We start from the raw sequence: 18,059 nt of genomic DNA, 5'->3' as shown, positions 1-18,059 counted from the left end.
TTTTCTAATACTGTCAATAACAGCTAACATATTTTAATGCCTATTCAAACTGAAGTATAATCTAACATTTAAAACGAGAAATGTATTCTGCAAAAAGATATATTTTTCTATTTCTATGTATCACATATTTTTATGTATTTCTTCAAAAAGAGCTAGATATATTTGTAGATGATATAGTAATAGGTCAATCAATCAAGTGACAAATACTATGTCTGATGTGATTCCCTAAATTACAAACAAAAGTGTGTGTATATCTATGCTTAAAGAAAGGTCTTTATATACCAAATATCAACAGTGGTCACCTACAGAAAGATGGGGTGCAGCCCTGGCCAGTTTTTCTCAGTGGTTAGAGCATCAGCCCATGGACCAAAGAGTCATGGGTTCGATTCTAGTCAAGGGCATGTACCTCAGTTGTAGTTTGGTCCCTGGTCCTGGTTGGGGTTGTGCGGGAGGCAGCCAGTCCAGGTGTCTCTCTCACATCGGTGTTTCTCTCTCTCTCTCTCTCACCCTCCCACTCTATCTGAAGATAAATGGAAAAATATCCGAGGGTGAGGATTATAGAAAGAAAAGAAAGATGGGGTGCAGGCAAGTGCCACTTTCTACCTTATACATTCCCATATTATTAGAACTTTATGATTAATGAATGTGCACATCTGTAACTTAAAAAATAGATAAAAATAACTAACGATATTCCCATAAACCCCAACCTCCTATTTATGCTCAAGCCCCCTCCCCGGCTGTTTCTTCACCTAATCCCTCATCACCAGCTCATTGTTTGAAGAGATTCTTAAGAAAATGTTGGAGAGCTTCCCTTGTACCTGATTGTAATAATCTGTCCAAAGTTCAGCTCAAAGTTGTTAACTTGAGCGATGAAAATGGCAGCCAAAGCCTTGTAGAGGGCGGTCCCGTCCATGTTAATCGTGGCCCCCACCGGGAGCACGAATCTGGTGACACGCTTGTCCACGTTGTTGTTCTCTTCCAGGCACTTGAAGGTGATGGGCAGGGTGGCAGAGCTGAGAACAGCAACACAGGGCGGGTCAGCTGACCATCCTGGCAGTTTGGACCATGCCTGTGTCTGTATTTTGGACAGAGAGTTCCTTCCTGTTAAAGGGAACTGAGTCAGCCCTGGCTGGTGTGGCTCAGCGTTAGAGTGTCGGCCCTTGGACCAATGAGTCTTGGGTTCGATTCCGGCCAAGGGCACCTACCTCGGCTGTGGTTTGTCCCCGACCCTGGAGGGGTTGTGTGGGAGGCAGCCAGTCGATGTGTTCCTCTTGCATCGATGTTTCTCTCTCCCTCTCTCTCCCTCCCATTCTTTCTGAAGATAAATAGAAAAATATCCTCAGGTGAGGGTTAGAAAAAATAATAACAAAAATAAAGGGAGCTGAGTCAGCACTAATGTAGGTAGGGAAGCATGGTGAGGAACAGTGTGGGTCCCCTCACTGCGTCACTTGGCAACTTTACTGCTTCTGGGTTCCTCTGGGGGCCTCACTTGTCATTATTTTCCCATCACACAGCTTGTGCCAAGTGACAGCCATCTCTCCCTCAGGCGAATGTCAAGTGGGAGAGGGAGATGACAGTGGGCAGGCAAGGAGAGTTGATTCCCATTGTGTGCCCCCAAAGGGAACACAGCTGGTCTGATTAACATCGGAAGTGAAAGAGCCAATTCATATTCCTGGAAGTTAACCACCCCTCCCCCCAGTGTCTCCCTCTACCTGAACTGAGGGTTCTGGTTTGATGAGTACGTTGAGGTACCTTTTCTGAGAGGAGTAAGCCACACACACACTTACCTGGAGGAGGTGCCTAGGGCTGTGATGAGCGCTTGCAGCAACCCTCCGATAAAAACCCAGGGGTTTTTCCGGGTTACCAAGAAGTAGAGGAGGGGCAGGACAATGACGGCGTGGATGAGCAAGCCGATGATGACAGTGACAGTGTACATGGCGAGCTGGCCCCCGATCACTCCCATGTCCTCCATCTCCACGATCTTCCCTGCGATCAGGAAGAGGATGCCCAGAGGGGCGTACCTGTGCGGAAGCACACGACACCGTCGGAGGTCTGATCGCCAACGAGCTCGTCTACAGAAGCCACCGACTGGAGAGGAAAACTGGAAGGGCCCAGACGGTGCGGCTCAGTGGATCGAGCGCCGTCCCATGGGCTGAGAGGTCCTGGTTCCATTCCTGGTCCGGGCACGTGCCCGGTTTCGACCCATGTACTTATTAATAAACTTTATTTGCTAAAAAAAAAAAAACTAGAAAAGCAAACAAAAAGAAAAACCCAGAACAAGTAGAAGGAAAGAAAGAGTAAAGATCAGAGGAGAAATAAATGACATAGAGACTAAAAAAAAAGAACAATTCAAAAGATCAATGAAACTTGCCATCGCTGGTTTAGCTCAGCAGTTAGAGCATTGGCCTGTGGGCCAGATAGTCCTGGGTTTGGTTTCCCCTAAGGGCATGTACCTCAGTTGCAGTTTGTCCCTGCCCTGGTTGAGGTCAGATGGGTGGCAACCAATCAATGTGTCTCTCTCACATAATTATTTCTCTCTCTCTCTCTTCCCCCCTCTCTCCCTTCCACTTTATCTGAAGAAAAATGCAAAAAATGTCCTTGGATGAGGATAAAAAAAATAAAATTAATGAAACAAAGAGCTGGTTCTTAGAAAAGATAAATAAGATTGATGAACCCTTAGCTCCACTCACCAAGAAACAAAGAGAGGACCCAAATAAACAAAATAAGAAATGAAAGAGGAGAAGTAACAACTGACACCACAGAAATATAAAGGATCATTAACAAATACTATGAACAATTATACACCAACAAATTGGACAATCTAGGCAAAATGGACAAATTTCTAGAAACACATAGTCTCCCAAAACTGAACTGGGAGAAAACTTGAACAGACTAATAACAACTAAAGAAATTGAAGATGTAATCAAGACTCTCCCAGCAAACAAAAGCCTGGGCCCGGATGGTTTCATGGGGAAGATTTACTGAACATTCAAAGAACTAACATGCATTCTCCTCAAACTATTCCAAAAAATTCAAGAAGAAAAAAGATATCTAAACTTGTTTTATGAGGTCAGCATAATTCTAATTCCAAAACCAGATAAAGACACTACAAAGAAAGAAAACTACAGGTCAATATTCCTAATGAACATAGATGCCAAAATCCTTAACAAAATATTAGCAATTCGAATCCAGCAGTACATTACAAAAATTATTCACCATGACCAAGTGAGATTCATCCCAGGGATGCAAGGCTGGTACAATATTTGCAAATAAATAAATGTGATAAAATACATAAACAAAATGAAAGATAAAAACCATATGATCACATCAATAGATGCTGAAAAAGCATTTGACAAAATCCAGCACCTATTTCTGATAAAAATGCTCAGCAATGTGGGAATCGAAGGATCTCAACATAATAAAGTCTATACAGGAAAAACCTACAGCCAACATCATACTCAATGGGTAAAAACTAAAAGCATTTCCCTTAAGAACAGGAATAAGACAGGGATGCCCACTTTTGCCACTCTTATTTAACATAGTATTGGAATTCTTAGCCACAGCAATTTGACATGAAGAAAAAATAAACGGGATCCAAATTGAAAAGGAGGAAGTGAAACTGTCATTATTTGCAGATGGCATGATATTATACATAGAAAGACTCCCTAAAGACTCTCTATAATCTACTGGACTTAATAAATGAATTTGGCAAGGTGGCAGGATACAAAATCAACATCAAGAAATCAACAGCATTTTTATACACCAATAATGAACTTAAAGAAAGAGAAACTAAAAGAACAATCCCATTTACCACTGCAGCAAAAAAAGTTAAGATATAGGAATAAACTTAACCAAAGAAGTAAAACTATTTGGAGAAAAGTACAAGACATTGAAAAAAGAAATAAAGAAAGATCTAAAATAGTGGAAGCATATACCTTGTTCACAGATTAGAAAAATTAACATCATTAAAATGTCCATACTACCCAAAGCAATCTTTAGATTCAATGCAATCCCCATTAAAATACCAATGACATATTTCACAGAACTAGAACAAACACTCCAAAAGTTTAGATGGAACCAAAAAAGACCCTGCATGGCCACAGCAATCTTAAAAAAGAAGAACAAAGTAGGAGGGAGCACAATAATGGATATCTGGTTATATTACAAAGCCATTGTAATCAAAACAGCCTGATACTGGCACAAGAACAGGCATATAGAGCAATGGAACAGAACAGAGAACCCAGAAATTGACCCAAGACATTATGCTCAATTAATAGTTGACAAAGTTGGTAATAGTTGACAAAGGTGGTAATATTTGACAGTGGAGTAAAGACAGTCTGTTAATAAATGGTGTTGGGAAAATTAGACAGCTACATGCAAAAAAATGAAGCTACACCACCAACTTACACCATTCACAAGAATAAACTCAAAATAGATAAAGTACTTGAATGTGACTCATGGATCCATAAAAATTCTAGAAAATGTAAGCAACAAAATTTTAGACATCACATGCAGCACAATATTCACTTATACTACACCTAAGGTAAAAGAAACAAAGGAAAAAATTAGTACATGGGACTACATCAAACTAAAAAGCTTCTGCACAGCAAAAGAAACAACCATCAAAATGGAAAGGGAGCCCTGGCCAGTTTGGCTCAGCGGTTAGAGCGTTGGCCCGCAGTCCAGAGAGACCCAGGTTCAGGTCCTGCTAAGGGCATGAACTCCAGTTGCAGTTTGTCCCTGGCCCTGGTTGGGGTAGTGTGGGTGGCGGCAAGTTGATGTGTCTCTCTCACATCGATGTTTCTCTCTCTCTGTTCCTCCCTCTCTCCCTCTTGCTCTATCTGAAGAAGAATGTAAAAAAATGTCCTCAGGTGAGGATTAAAAAAAAAAAAAAAAAATGGAAAGGGAGCCCACTATATGGGAGAGCATAATTGCCAATGGTACATTAGATGAGGAGTTAATTTCCCAAATATATAGAGTATTCATACAACTCAACAAAAGGAAGACAAAGAACCCAATTAAAAAATGGGCAGAGGACCTAAATAGACACCTCTCCAAAAAGGACATACAAATGGTCAAGAGACATATGAAAACATGTACCCTTTGATCAATATCATTAATCATCAGAGACATGAAAATTAAAACAACTGTGAGGTATCATCTCACACTGTCCAGAATGGCTGCTATCAACAAATCATCAAATAAGTGCTGGCAAGAGTGTGAAGAAAAGGGGACTCCAGTACACTGCTGGTAGAAATACAGACTGGTGCAGCCACTATGGAAATCAAAATGGTGTTTCCTCAAAAAATTAAAAATTGAACTGTCATTTGACCCCAGTGATTCCACTTCTAGGAATATACCCTAAGAAGCCTGAAACACCAATCAGAAGGAATATATGTACCCCTATGTTCTTAGCAGCATTATTTACAATTGTAAGATCTGGAAACAGCCCAAGTATCCATAAATAGATGAATGGATAAAAATGCTATGGTACATATACACAATGGAACACTATGCAGCTCTAACAAAGACAAATCTCTTATCCTTTGAGACAACATGGAGAGACCTGGAGAGTATTAGGCTAAGTGAAATAAGCCAATCAGAGAAAGACAAATATAACATGATCTCACTTATTTGTGGAATATAATAAACAGAAAAAGCTGATGAACAAAATAGACCGAGAGACATAAAAAGGAGCACGGTCCATACTGACAAACTTCAGAGGAAGGGGGCAGGGGTGAGGTTTGAGATAAACCAAAGAACTTAAATGCATGTATGTGTAACCAATGGACATAGACAACAATGTGTGTGTGTGTGGGGGGCAGGATAGAAAGGAGGATGTCTGAGGGTGAAAAGGAGAAACATCTAAAAAAAAAAAAGAAGGCAAGGCTTCTGAATTATTCACTCATTCATTAAATAAAGATGAAATATCTTCTATAGTTGCTTGTCCTACCCCTTTGTGGACAGTGATGCATTTATTGTTGTTTTAATCAGGAACAAAGCTACCTACACCACGTGCTTTCTCATTGTACATGATGTATGTGACTTCCATCAATCTTGTCAACCCAAACCTTTTTCCACCTAAATGCTCCTCAACCTCACACCATGCCCCCTCTTTAAAAAAAAAAAAAATACTGGTCTGAGATCATTGGTTCTTTTTTTTTAATCCTCACTCAAGGACATATTTTCATTTTTTGTTCAGATAGAGTGGGAGAGAGAGAGAGAGAAACATCGACGTGAAAGGGACACATCGAGTGATTGCACTACCCAACCAGGGCCAGGGACAAACTGCAACCGAGGTACATGCTCTTAGTGGGAACTGAACCTGGGTCTCTCTGGTCCGCAGGCCAACACTCTAACCACTGAGTCAAACCGGCCAGGGCAGATCATTGGTTCTTGATTTTGTCTGCAAATTAGAATTACTTGAAAAGTTTTTAAAACATATAATGCCTGGGCCTACCCTTAGAGATTATAATTTGCTCTGAAGTAAGGCCCAAGCAGGAGCGTGGTTTAGAAGTTGCCCCAGGTGATTATAATGTGTAGTCAGCAGTAAAGGCCACCAGCTAGATCTCTGCCTTCTCTGAAAAATCTCTTCCTCTGCCCCACCCCCAAATCTATTTCACAATGTCTACTCAACATTCCACAGCAGCCCAAGCATCACCTCACCTCTGAGTCATTTCTCAATTGTCCCAGGAAGGAAAACCTCTCTCTCTTTGTGCCCCATTATGTACTCTGCAGTATTCCATCATAGCACCTGTAGTAAGTTAATAAACTTTTTTCATGGACAGGTCTCTGCTTCCACTGGACTATGCGCTTGTAAGTGCTGGATTTGTCTGCTTATGCCTTGTGTCAATAAGCATTGCCAGAAGGAATGAGGGACAAATATAAACTACTTTTATAACTCTATCTGCTGTGGTTTAAACCTGCAGAATCCCTTCGGGGAGTATTTCCAAGACTACTGGTATTCCAAAGATCCATAAATTCTCCAAATTCTCCACTGGAAACCTGGCAGGTGATAGTGAGGACATGGGAGGAAATGTCCAAAGCTGTAAAAATCCACCTTTAGGCCCAACTGTTGGGACTCCCTCCCTTGAGGTCTTTGCAGTCCAGGCACTGTTCTAATATCTTATTTCCCCCCAGCTTTATTGTGGTATAATTGACAAGTAAAAAAACATATTAATAAATACATTATATATATATACACACACACACACATACACTTTATGTAATTTTATTCATCTTACATGATATATAAATTAAAATGTTATTTATATATAATAATACAGTATTATTACTATAGTCATCAGGCTGTACATTAGATCTCCAGAAATTATTTATACTGCGTAACCAAAACTTTGTACCCTTTGATCATCTGTCCATTTCTCCCACCACCCAGCCCCTGGCAACCACTACTCTGCTTTCTGTTTCTATGGGTCTGAAATTCTTAGATTCCACTTATAAGTGAGATCATGCAGTATTTGTCTTTCTGTGTCTCACTTTTCACTCAGCATAATGTCCTCCAGATTCATCCATCTTGTCACAAATTTTTTAAGGCTCAATAATATTTCAGTGGACATGGTTGTTTCCATATCTTGGCTATTGTGAATAATGCTGCAATGAACAGGGGAGTGCAGATATCTCTTTAAGATACTAATTTTATTTCCTTTTTTTTAAATCCTCACCCAAGGGAGAATATTTTTCCATTTATCTTAAGATAAAGTGGGAGGAAGAAAGAGAGAGAGAGAGAGAGAGAGAAACATCGATGTAAGAGAGACATATCAATTGGTTGCCTCTTGCATGACCCTGACCAGGGCTGGGGACTGAATTGCAACCAAGGTATGTGCCCTTTACTGGAATCGAACCTGTGACTCTTTGGTCTGAGGGCCAATACTCTAAGCCCTGAGCCAAATTGGCCAGAGCTTTATTTCCTTTTGATACACACCCACGAATAGGATTGGTGGATCATACGGTAGTTCTACTTTTAAATTTTTGAGGAACCTCCATACTATTTTCCATATTGGCTGTACCATTTCACATTCCCACCAACAGTACACAAGGGTCTTCTTTTCTGCACATCCTTACCAACACTTATCCTTTGTCTTTCTGATAATAGCCATTCTAACAGTTGTGAGGTGATACCTCCTTGTGGATTGAATTAGCATTTCCCTGATGTTGAACATTTTCATATATTATTGGCTATGTGTATGTCTTTTTTTCAAATATTTTTTCAGGTCATTTGCCCATTTTTATTTATTTTTTATTTTTTGAAGAATTTTATTTATTTATTTTTTAATCCTCACTTGAGGATATTTTTTCATTTCTTGTTCAGATAGAGTGGGAGGGAGAGAGAAGGGGGGAGAGAGAGAGAGAGAGAGAGAGAGAGAGAGAGAGAGAGAGAGAGAGAAAGAAAGAGAAAAAGAGAAACATCAACGTGAAAGGGACACATCGAGTGGCTGCCACCCGCACGACCCAACCAGGGCAGGGACAAACTGCAACCTAAGTATGTGCCCTTAGCGGGAACCGAACCTGGGTCTCTCTGGACCGCAGACTGATGCTCTCACCGCTGAGCCAAACCAGCCAGGGCTCATTTTTAAATCAGATTACTTGTTGCTTTTGAATTTTTTTAGTTTATATATATATATAGTTATATATATTTTTAATTAATTAATTAATTTTTGTTACAGATGTTTCTCCTTTCCCCCCAATGATTCCCCCTCCCCCTCTCTTCTCGCCCTGTTCCCAGCTTTGTTGTCTATGTCCATTGTTCATGCATACATGCATATAAGTTATGTGGTTTATCTTCCCCCCCACCCCCTCTTTGGGGACTGTAAGTCTGCACCCCACTTCCACATCTCTGGGACTACCCCATTTCTCAGACTCTTATGTTCATTATATTCCACCAATGAATTAGATCATGTGATGTTTGTCTTTCTCTGTTTGGCTTGTTTCGCTTAGGATAATACTTTCCAGGTCCCTCCATGTCATCTGAAAGGATAAGAGATCTTTCTTATTTACAGCAGCATAGTACTCCATTGTGTATATGTACCACTGCTTTTGTTTTTTTGTTGTTTTTTTTTAAAGTTAGATTTATTTTATTTTTTTAATCCTCACCCGAGGATATTTTTCCATTTTTTGTACAGATAGAGTGGGAAGGGAGAGAGAGGAAGAGAGAGAGAGTGAGAGAAACATCGACGTGAAGGGACACATCGAGTGGCTGCCACCCGCACGACCAACCAGGGCCGGGGACAAACTGCAACCGAAGTACGTGCCCTTAGCGGGAACTGAACCCGGGTCTCTCCGGACCGCAGGCTGACGCTCTAACCGCTGAGCCAAACCGGCCAGGGCGGCTTTTGTATCCATTTGTCTACTGATGGACATTTGGGCTGTTTCCAGATCTTAGCTATTGTAAATAGTGCTGCTATGAACATGAGGGTACATATATTCTTTCTGATTGGTGTTTCAGGCTTCTTAGGGTATATTCCTAGAAGTGGGATCACTGGATCAAATGGAAGTTCAATTTTTAATTTTTTGAGGTAACACCATATTGTTTTCCATAGTGGCTGCACCAGTCTGCATTCCCACCAGCAGTGTACTAGAGTCCCCTTTTCTCCACACCCTCGCCAACACTTGTTGTTTGATGATTTGTTGATGGCGGCCATTCTGACAGGTGTGAGGTGATACCTCATTGTTGTTTTAATTTGCATCTCTCTGATGATTAGTGATGTTGAATATTTCTTCATATATCTCTTGGCCTTTTGTATGTCTTGTTTGGAGAGGTGTCTATTTAGCTCCTCTGCCCATTTTTTAATTGGGTTCTTTGTCTTCCTTTTGTTGAGTTGTATGAGCACTCTATATTTATTGGAAATTAACCCCTTATCTGATATATCATTGGCAATTATGCTCTTCCATAAAGTGGGTTGCCTTTCCATTTTGATGGTTGTATCTTTGCTGTGCAGAAGCTTTTGAGTTTGATCTGGTCCCATTTTCTTCTTTGTTTCTGTTGCCTTAGGTGATGTATCAGTGAAAATTCTGCTGTGTATGAAGTCCAAAATTTTGTTGCCTACAGTTTCTTCTAGGATTTTTATGGATTCATGAGTCACATTTAAGTCTTTTATCCATTTTGAGTTTATTCTTGTGTATGGTGTAACTTGAAGGTCTAGTTTCATTTTTGCATGTAGCTGTCCAATTTTCCCAACACCATTTCTTAAAGAGGCTGTCTTTACTCCACTGTATGCTCTTGCCACCTTTGTCAAATATTAATTGAGTATATTGCCTTGGATCTATTTCTGGGTTCTCTGTTCTGTTCCACTGGTCTATATGCCTGTTCTTGTGCCAGTACCAGGCTGTTTTGATTACAGTGGCTTTGTAGTATAACCTGAAATCTGGTAATGTGATCTCTCCTACTTTGTTCTTCTTTTTCAAGATTGCTGTGGCTATTCAAGTTCTTTTTTGGTTCCGTATAAACTTTTGAAGTATTTGTTCTAGTTCTGGGAAGTATGTTGTTGGTATTTTGATGGGGATTGCATTGACTCTATAGATTGCTTTAGGTAATATGGACATTTTAATGATGTTAATTATTCCAATCCATGAACAAGTTATGTGCTTCCACTTTTTTTATATCTTCCTCTATTTCTTTTTTTTAATGACATGTAGTTTCCTGCGAATAGGTTATTTATTTCTTTGGTTAAGTTTATTCCTGGGTATATTAATTTTTTTGCCACGATGGTTAATGGGATTTTTTTAAGTTGCTCTTTCTGTGTGTTCATCATAGCTACATAAGAATGCCATCAATTTCTTGATGTTAATTTTGTATCCTGCTACTTTGCCAAATTCATTTATTAAGTCTAGTAAATTTTTGATGGAGTTTTTCCGGTTTTCTACATAGAGTATCATGTCATCTGTGAATAATGACAGTTTCACTTCCTCCTTTCCAATTTGGATCCCTGTTACTTTTTCTTCCTGTCTGATTGCTGTGGCTAAGACTTCCAGTACTATGTTAAATAAGAGTGGTGAAAGTGGGCATCCTTGTCTTGTTCCTGTTCTCAAGGGAAATGCTTTTAATTTTTACCCATTGAGTATGATGTTAGCTGTAGGTTTTTCATATATGGCCTTTATTATGTGGAGATATGATCCCTCTATTCCCACATTGCTGAGCATTTTTATCAGAAATGGATGCTGGATTTTGTCAAATGAATTTTCAGCATCTATTGATATGATCATGTGGTTTTAATTCTTAATTTTTTTATGTGGTGTATCACATTTATTGATTTGTGAATATTTTACCAGCCTTGCATCCCTGGGATGAATCGCACTTGGTCATGGTGAATAATTTTTTGGTGTATTGCTGGATTTGATTTGCTAGTATTTTGTTCAGGATTTTGGCATCTATGTTCATCAGGGATATTCGCCTGCAGTTTTCTTTCTTTGTAGTGTCTTTTTCTGGTTTTGGAATTAGAATTATGCTGGCTTCATAAAACAAGTTTTGAAGTCTTCCTTCTTCTTGAATTTTTTGAAATAGCTTGAGGAGAATGGGTGTTAGTTCTTCTTTGAATGTTCAGTAAAACTGCTCCGTGAAGCCATCCGGTCCTGGGATTTTTTTTGCTGGGAGAGTCTTGATTACATCTTCAATTTCCTTAGTTGTTATTGGTCTGTTCAAGTTTTCTATCTACTCCTGGTCCAGTTTTGGGAAACTATGTATTTCTAGAAATTTGTCCATTTTACTTAGATTTTCAAATTTGTTGCCATATAATTGTTCATAGTAGTTGTTAACAATCTTTTGCATTTCTGTGGTGTCAGTTGTTACTTCTCTTCTTTCATTTCTGATTTTGTGTATTTGGGTTCTCTCTGTTTCTTGGTGAGTCTAGCTAAGGGTCCATCAATCTTGTTCATCTTTTCAAAAAACCAGCTCTTTGTTTCATTGATCCTTTGAATTGTTTTTTTGGACTCTATGTCATTTATTTCTGCTCTGATCTTTAGTATTTCCTTCCTTCTATTTGCTCTGGGGTTTTCTTTTCTCTTTTTTTTTATCTTCACCCGAGGACATTTCTTGATATTTTGTTGAGATAGAGTGGGAGGGAGAGAGAGAGAGAGAGAAACATCGACGCGAAAGGGACACATCGAGTGGTTACTACCCACATGACCCCACTAGGGCCAGGGACAAGCTGCAACTGAGGCACGTGCCCTTAGCGGGAACCAAACATGGGTCTCTCCGGACCGCAAGCCAACGCTCTAACCTCTGAGCCAAACCGACCAGGGTTCTGGGGTTTTCTTTTTGTTTGCTTTCTAGTTCTTTAAGATGTGAGGTTAGATAGTCTATTAGGGATCTTTCTTGTTTCTTGAGGTAGGCCTGTAGTGCTATGAAATTTTCTCTCAGAACTGCTTTTGCTTCATCCCATAGATTTTGTGTTGTTGTGTGTTCATTTTCATTGGTTTCCAGGAAGTTTTTAATTTCTTCCTTGATCTCCTTGGTAACCCATTTATTGTTTAATAACATGCTATTTAGCCTCCATGCGTTCAAATGTCTTTGCATGTTCTTGTTGCAATTGATTTCTAGTTTCATGCCATTGTGATCTGAGAAGATGCTTGATATGATTTCAATCTTCTTGAACTTGTAGAGATTTAATTTGTGTCCTAACACGTGGTCTATCTTTCAGAATGTCCCATGTGCACTTGAGAAGAATGTGAATTCTGTAGTTTTGGGTTGTAATTCACTGTAGATATTTATTAAATCCATTTGGTCTAGTGATTCATTAAGAGTCTCTCTTTTGTTGCTAATTTTTTGTCCAGAGGATCTATCTACTGATATCAGTGAAGTGTTGAAGTCCCCTGCTATGATTGTATTGCTATCGATTTCTCCTTTGAAGTCTTCCAGAAAATTTTTAATATATTTTGGTGCTCCTATATTGGGTGCATATATATTTATCAAGGTTATATCTTCCTGTTGGATAGATCCTTTCAATATTATGTAGTGGCCTTTTTTGTCTCATTTATGGCCTTCATTTTGAAATCTATTTCATCAGATATGAGTATTGCTACCCCAGCTTTTTTTTTTTTTCCATTTGCTTGGAAGATTTTTTTCCATCCCTTCACTTTCAACCTATGTGAGTCTTTTGTTGTGAGCTGGGTCTCTTGTAAGCAACATATAGATGGGTCATGTTTTCTTATCCCATCAACTACTCTGCATCTTTTTATCGGAGCATTCAGTCCATTTACATTTAAGGTGATTATTGATATGTACTTATTTATTGCCATTATTGTTTAGTGTGGTTCTATTTTTTTTTTCTATTTCTCCTGCTAATTACAGCTGTCCTTTTAATATTTCTTGCAGTACTGGTTTGGTGCTAACATATTCTCTTAGCCTTTTTTTGTTTGGGGAGCTCTTTATTTGACCTTCTATTTTGAATGATAGCCTTGCTGGATAGAGTAGTCTTGGATTCAGATCCTTGTATTTCATGACCTTGATTACCTCATGGCTTTCCTTTCTAGCCTGTAGTGTTTCACAGTGGGTTTTGGAGCCTGCTAAATTTTCCCTGTGGGTGTTGGTGTTCTGCTGTTTGTGGCACCCTCTACTGGATTTGGATGAGTGTGGAAGGACCCACGTTAAATACCAATGTCAAGTCTTACCTTCCTGGGCAGAGTTGCTAGAACAGGAATGGTAGAGTTATTCTTTAGTTTTTGCCTGGAGGCTATTAGTCCCAGTTACTTTAAGAGCCTTGGCTTCTCAGTAGAATGAAAAACTCCCTCAGGTGCTCAGTGTAAGGGGATTTCCCGAGGGTGGGGCAGATGCTGGTTGTTAATTAGCCTCAATTTGCATTTCAATGGCCCTCCTGGATGGGGTTGAATCTCCGAGGGAGGGGCCACTATCTCTCCCCAGAGCCCTGGGAAGGAGTAAGATGGCCACCATCCTGCATGGCTGCAACTCAGCAAAAGCTCTGAGCCCCCTCCAAATCCCGAGTGTCCCCCACACAGTTCCAGTGAGTCTGTCTTCCCTCTGCCGGAGCCCAAGGTGAGTGGCTGTAGCTATTTTAACATCTGTCCCAGCTCTGGGCTGTGGAGCCGCTTGGGAGTTTAACCCAAGCGGTGCTGCTCACAGCTTAGCTGAGGGCGCTGCTCACAGCTAAGGCAGCTGCTGTCTGTGGGCTCCCAGCCACCCTCTCACGCCTCCGCAGTTCTACCAGGATTGAATCAGTGGCCCTAGTTATATGGTCCTCCAAGCTGCTTTTCTGTTGCTTTTTCCTGATGATTTGTCTTTATTTTCATTGTAATTCCAGTTTGGTCCTGGGAGATGGTCTGTGTAGCTTCCATTCACTGCGCTGCCATTTTGGAATCTCCCAGTTACTTATATATTTTTTATATTAAACCCTTCTCAAATGTATGGTTTGCAAATATTTTTTCTCATTCTGAGGTTGTCTACTGGCTGTGTTGATTGTTTGCTGTGCTGAAGCTTTTTGGTTTAATGCAATCTCATTTATCTAGTTTTGCTTTTGTTGCTTGTGCTTTTGGGGTCAGATCCAAAAAAATATCATTGCCCAGATCAGTTTCAAGAACCTTTTTATTTCATCCTCATAACAGTCATATTGTATAGTGGTATGAAAATTACTTTAAATTTGAAACATCTGAACCATCAACAGCCACAGAAAGGAACATTGTCTAAACTTAAGCAGAACCTCCATAAAACATAGCTGTCGTTGACCCTCCTGTGATAGTTTCCTGTTTGGGTGAAGACTACACCAAAAAGTCTAATGGACACCCTGGCTGGGTCAGCTCAGTGGTCAGAGCATTGGCCCTCGGACCAAAGAGTCTTGGGTTCGATTCTGATCAAGGAAATGTACCTCGGTTGCAGTTCAGTCCCCAGCCCTTGTCAGGGTCATGCGGGAGGCATCTAATTGATGTGTATCTCTTTCATATTGATGTTTCTCTCTCTCTCTCTTTCTCCCTCCCACTCTATCTGAAGATAAATGGAAAAATATCCTCCAGTGAAGATTATAAAAAATGAAAGTCTAGTAGAACCTTCTGTACTTTCCCACTGAATGCCCCCTCCATTTTTTTGGTTAAGCAGTATATAAACCTTTACTTCTGATTATTGAGTGAGTTGCTCCTTATGAGTTCTCCCATGTGCACATGCAAATAAACCTCATTTTTTCCTCTGTTAATCTGTCTGTTCTCAATTAATTCTCAGGCCCATAACCATTTGAACTTAAGTGGTAAAGGAAACGTGTTTCTTCTAACAGTTTTGGCAGTAAGGATGGGATGGTTGGGACTTCCTGCTTGCTACAGAGATTCTAGCTGAGATCCTAGGAACTCTGACCAAGCTGGGAAAGATCAACTTTTTACTGGTCAAAACTTGTGTTTGTTCAGAGTCCAGTTGAATGAGGGTGGTAAAGGACTCTTCTGTCTTTTCTAAAAGAAATTTTCCAAATTTTAGTTCTATAGAAGAAAAGTTTGGGGTTAGAACTAGATTTTTGGATATTGTGACTCTTGTTATAGATAACCACAGTGTCCTGTCTATTTGTCTCTGTCTTTTGTATTGTTGTTTGTCATAAGAAGGAGAATCGTAGGGTAGACACAGGCAAAGGTTCTATAAGCCCATTGTTCTAGCCAGCCTCACAGACCACTTAGTATGCAGTTCTCATTAGATTGGTCTTTAGACAAACTTTGCTGTGAGTCACAAATAAAACTTGATGTGGTTCCCTTTCCAACTCTATGTTTTGTCCTGAGAGTTTGGCCTAGACCCAGAGAGACTTCTCTTTGATTTCCCACCTGCTGGGTAGCATGGATTGTTGAGTCTTCACTCGGAGGCAGACAACCCTTAGGTTGGGGTCTAATATACGATGTACACAAGCAATACTTTCCTATCACTGTTACCAGCTCTCAGGAGGTACATCTAAGTCTAAATCCTACATCTTAGCCCATAAGGACCTTTGTGGTCTCTTTCTTTATTGCCTTTGTAGTGCTGAGAATTTTCATCTCAGTATCATGGATAAATGGGTCTATGATTGGAGGTGTCTCATCTTTGTAGGAGATTGCAAACACAAATACCTAAACACCATTCTTACTACCTGTAGCAATGAGGGTCCTTGCTTTCTTTCTCCTTGGCTAGTTTTGAATATGTGAACTGCATTTTTTGTGCCCTCTTTTACTTTTATCCATGTTTAACCCATAAAAAAGTTCATTGGTTTAAATGACATTTAGAATGAGTATACTTTCTGAAGTTGAGTTTGGAGTCCCAGGCTTCTTTGCTCAGAATATACTTCTTGGGCTGTGAGTTCTTATTCCTGACTTTCTTTCTTTCTTTTCTTTTCTTTTTTTTTTTTTCGTTTTTTTTTGAGACCTCTCTGTTCTCCCATCTTGGCTCTCATGGGAACTTCTTAGTCAACTGACACCCTCTCCCCTTCTCCAATACCTGATGACTACATATGTGCTCCTTTCTTATTGGCATGTTTTACTAAGGTAATTTGGAACTTCAATAGCCCCTTTGAGAAACTTGAGATCTCCCCACATTGGCTCCTCTAAGAGCTCTTTCTTATTATCTCCTCCTCTCCATCCTCCTTTCACCACTTTTAACCTTCCATTCAGCTTCTTCAACATGTCCACCTCAAACTCTTACTTTTCAATTCCTTTGCTCATCACTGCCAGACTTTTTCCTTCCTACTCCAGTCCCTTGTCTTTCTGGTCCTCTGCTCTCCATCAGGAGCTCGAAGGAATCAGGGACCCCCCAAAGCAGTGATCTGTAGCTAAAATTCTAATTGGAAACAGACTGAATATTGTATTTACTCAGATGAGCTTCAGAGACATCAGATGGCTGGTTGCTGCATCTTCCCCATCTCTTGCCACAGCCTCCATATCAGGGCAAAAAATAAAAATAAGGAAAATATTAAAAGCTCTCTCCATAAATAATTGTGGAAATTTTAACCCTTATGTTGAGCAGGTAACTCAACTTTTTACCTTCTGTAAAAAAGATATTTGAATAAAGATGTAAAGTAGAGCAAATACAAGAACCAATGAATTTTTATTACTGTGTTTATGCCTGACTCGTGGCTACAATTTTAGAATGAAAGCCATAAGATCTCCATTGGCATCTCTCAGTATGTTTATATATGTATTATGTATGGATAGGTCATATTTTTCTACTTATGTACAGTATTGCCAAGTTCACTTATAAATCTCCTTAAAGGCAATTCTAGGTTGCCTTGTAGCTCTCCTTTTTTCAAATACTGCAAGCAGAAGCTGGTCGATTGACATAAACTTCAAAAGGCTCATCACCACAATGGTTTGGACTGTGTCTTCCATGTTCTGCTGAGGGAAATAATCATGAATCATGACTGTGACTCTGTTGTCTATACCATCAACAACAACAAAAATTCAAACTGTAAACCAGGATATCTATCAGATTGACATTGCCATCCACACTCCACCATGTAAAGATGCTTTGAACTCAATGTCTAGAAATCTTCTTGACTAGTTTTACTTGGAGTCAAACACTGAGTTTGCAGTCTGCTCCAACAATCAATATTTATTTTCCTTTTTGTTCCTGTAGAAATACCATTTGTTAAATGCTCAGGACTGAGAGACTAGTTCAACAAAATATGAGGCAATGTGTTTCCATTTATTCTTCTTTTCTTAGTTCTTCTAATCTATGTTCTTTTCCTTTATAGATCTCTTACCTCACAACTTCTAACCAGAGTCTTCTGTCCACAGGAATCAATGCAGTCCCTTATTCGTGAAACATCCCTACATGAAGGGACTGTATCATCTCCCAACCCACTCCACATGCCCTTTGCATCTCATTTCCTGCCTCCCTTCTCCTTCATTTTGCTCCAATTCCTTGGATTCTTGGCTGTTCCTCAAATCTGCAAAACATGCTCCTCCCTCAGGGCCTTTGTACTAGCTATTTTCTCTGCCTGGGATGTTCTTCCCTCAGATCTCTGTAGGACTTCAGGTCTTTACTTCGATGCTCAAATGTCACTTTATTTTTTTATTTTTATTTTAAAATATGTTTTTATTGATTTTTTAGAGAAATAGAGATAGAAACATTGATGCAAGAGAGAAACATCAATCAG

General features: G+C 39.7%; 1 protein-coding gene across 1 annotated transcript; it reads right to left on the bottom strand.

Moving 5' to 3' along the window:
- Window positions 1–787: 787 nt before the first annotated feature.
- On the bottom strand, window positions 788–16,587 carry LOC118619238 (excitatory amino acid transporter 1-like). The gene is made up of 3 exons (XM_036245949.1): window positions 16,446–16,587; window positions 1,788–2,088; window positions 788–1,013 (listed from the first exon to the last, which is right to left on the bottom strand). Exons 1-3 carry the CDS (start codon window positions 16,585–16,587, stop codon window positions 788–790), a joined length of 669 nt encoding a protein of 222 aa, XP_036101842.1.
- Window positions 16,588–18,059: the final 1,472 nt, after the last annotated feature.

This window comes from Molossus molossus, unplaced genomic scaffold (assembly GCF_014108415.1).
Source record: "Molossus molossus isolate mMolMol1 unplaced genomic scaffold, mMolMol1.p scaffold_m16_p_6, whole genome shotgun sequence".
NCBI classification, from domain to species: Eukaryota; Metazoa; Chordata; class Mammalia; order Chiroptera; family Molossidae; genus Molossus; species Molossus molossus.
The sequence above is the reverse complement of the archived record's forward strand: the minus strand, read 5'-3'. Positions and strand labels throughout refer to the sequence as shown.

Excerpts from the sequence above, each read along its gene's own strand:
- LOC118619238 (XM_036245949.1), bottom strand. The coding sequence starts at position 16,587 with ATGTTGAAGAAGCTGAATGGAAGGTTAAAAGTGGTGAAAGGAGGATGG. Across the intron at positions 2,089-16,445 it reads TGAAGTTCCAAATTACCTTA|TCGGTGGCTTCTGTAGACGA; the intron begins GTAAAACATGCC and ends TTTCCTCTCCAG. Across the intron at positions 1,014-1,787 it reads GCCCTAGGCACCTCCTCCAG|CTCTGCCACCCTGCCCATCA; the intron begins GTAAGTGTGTGT and ends TGCTGTTCTCAG.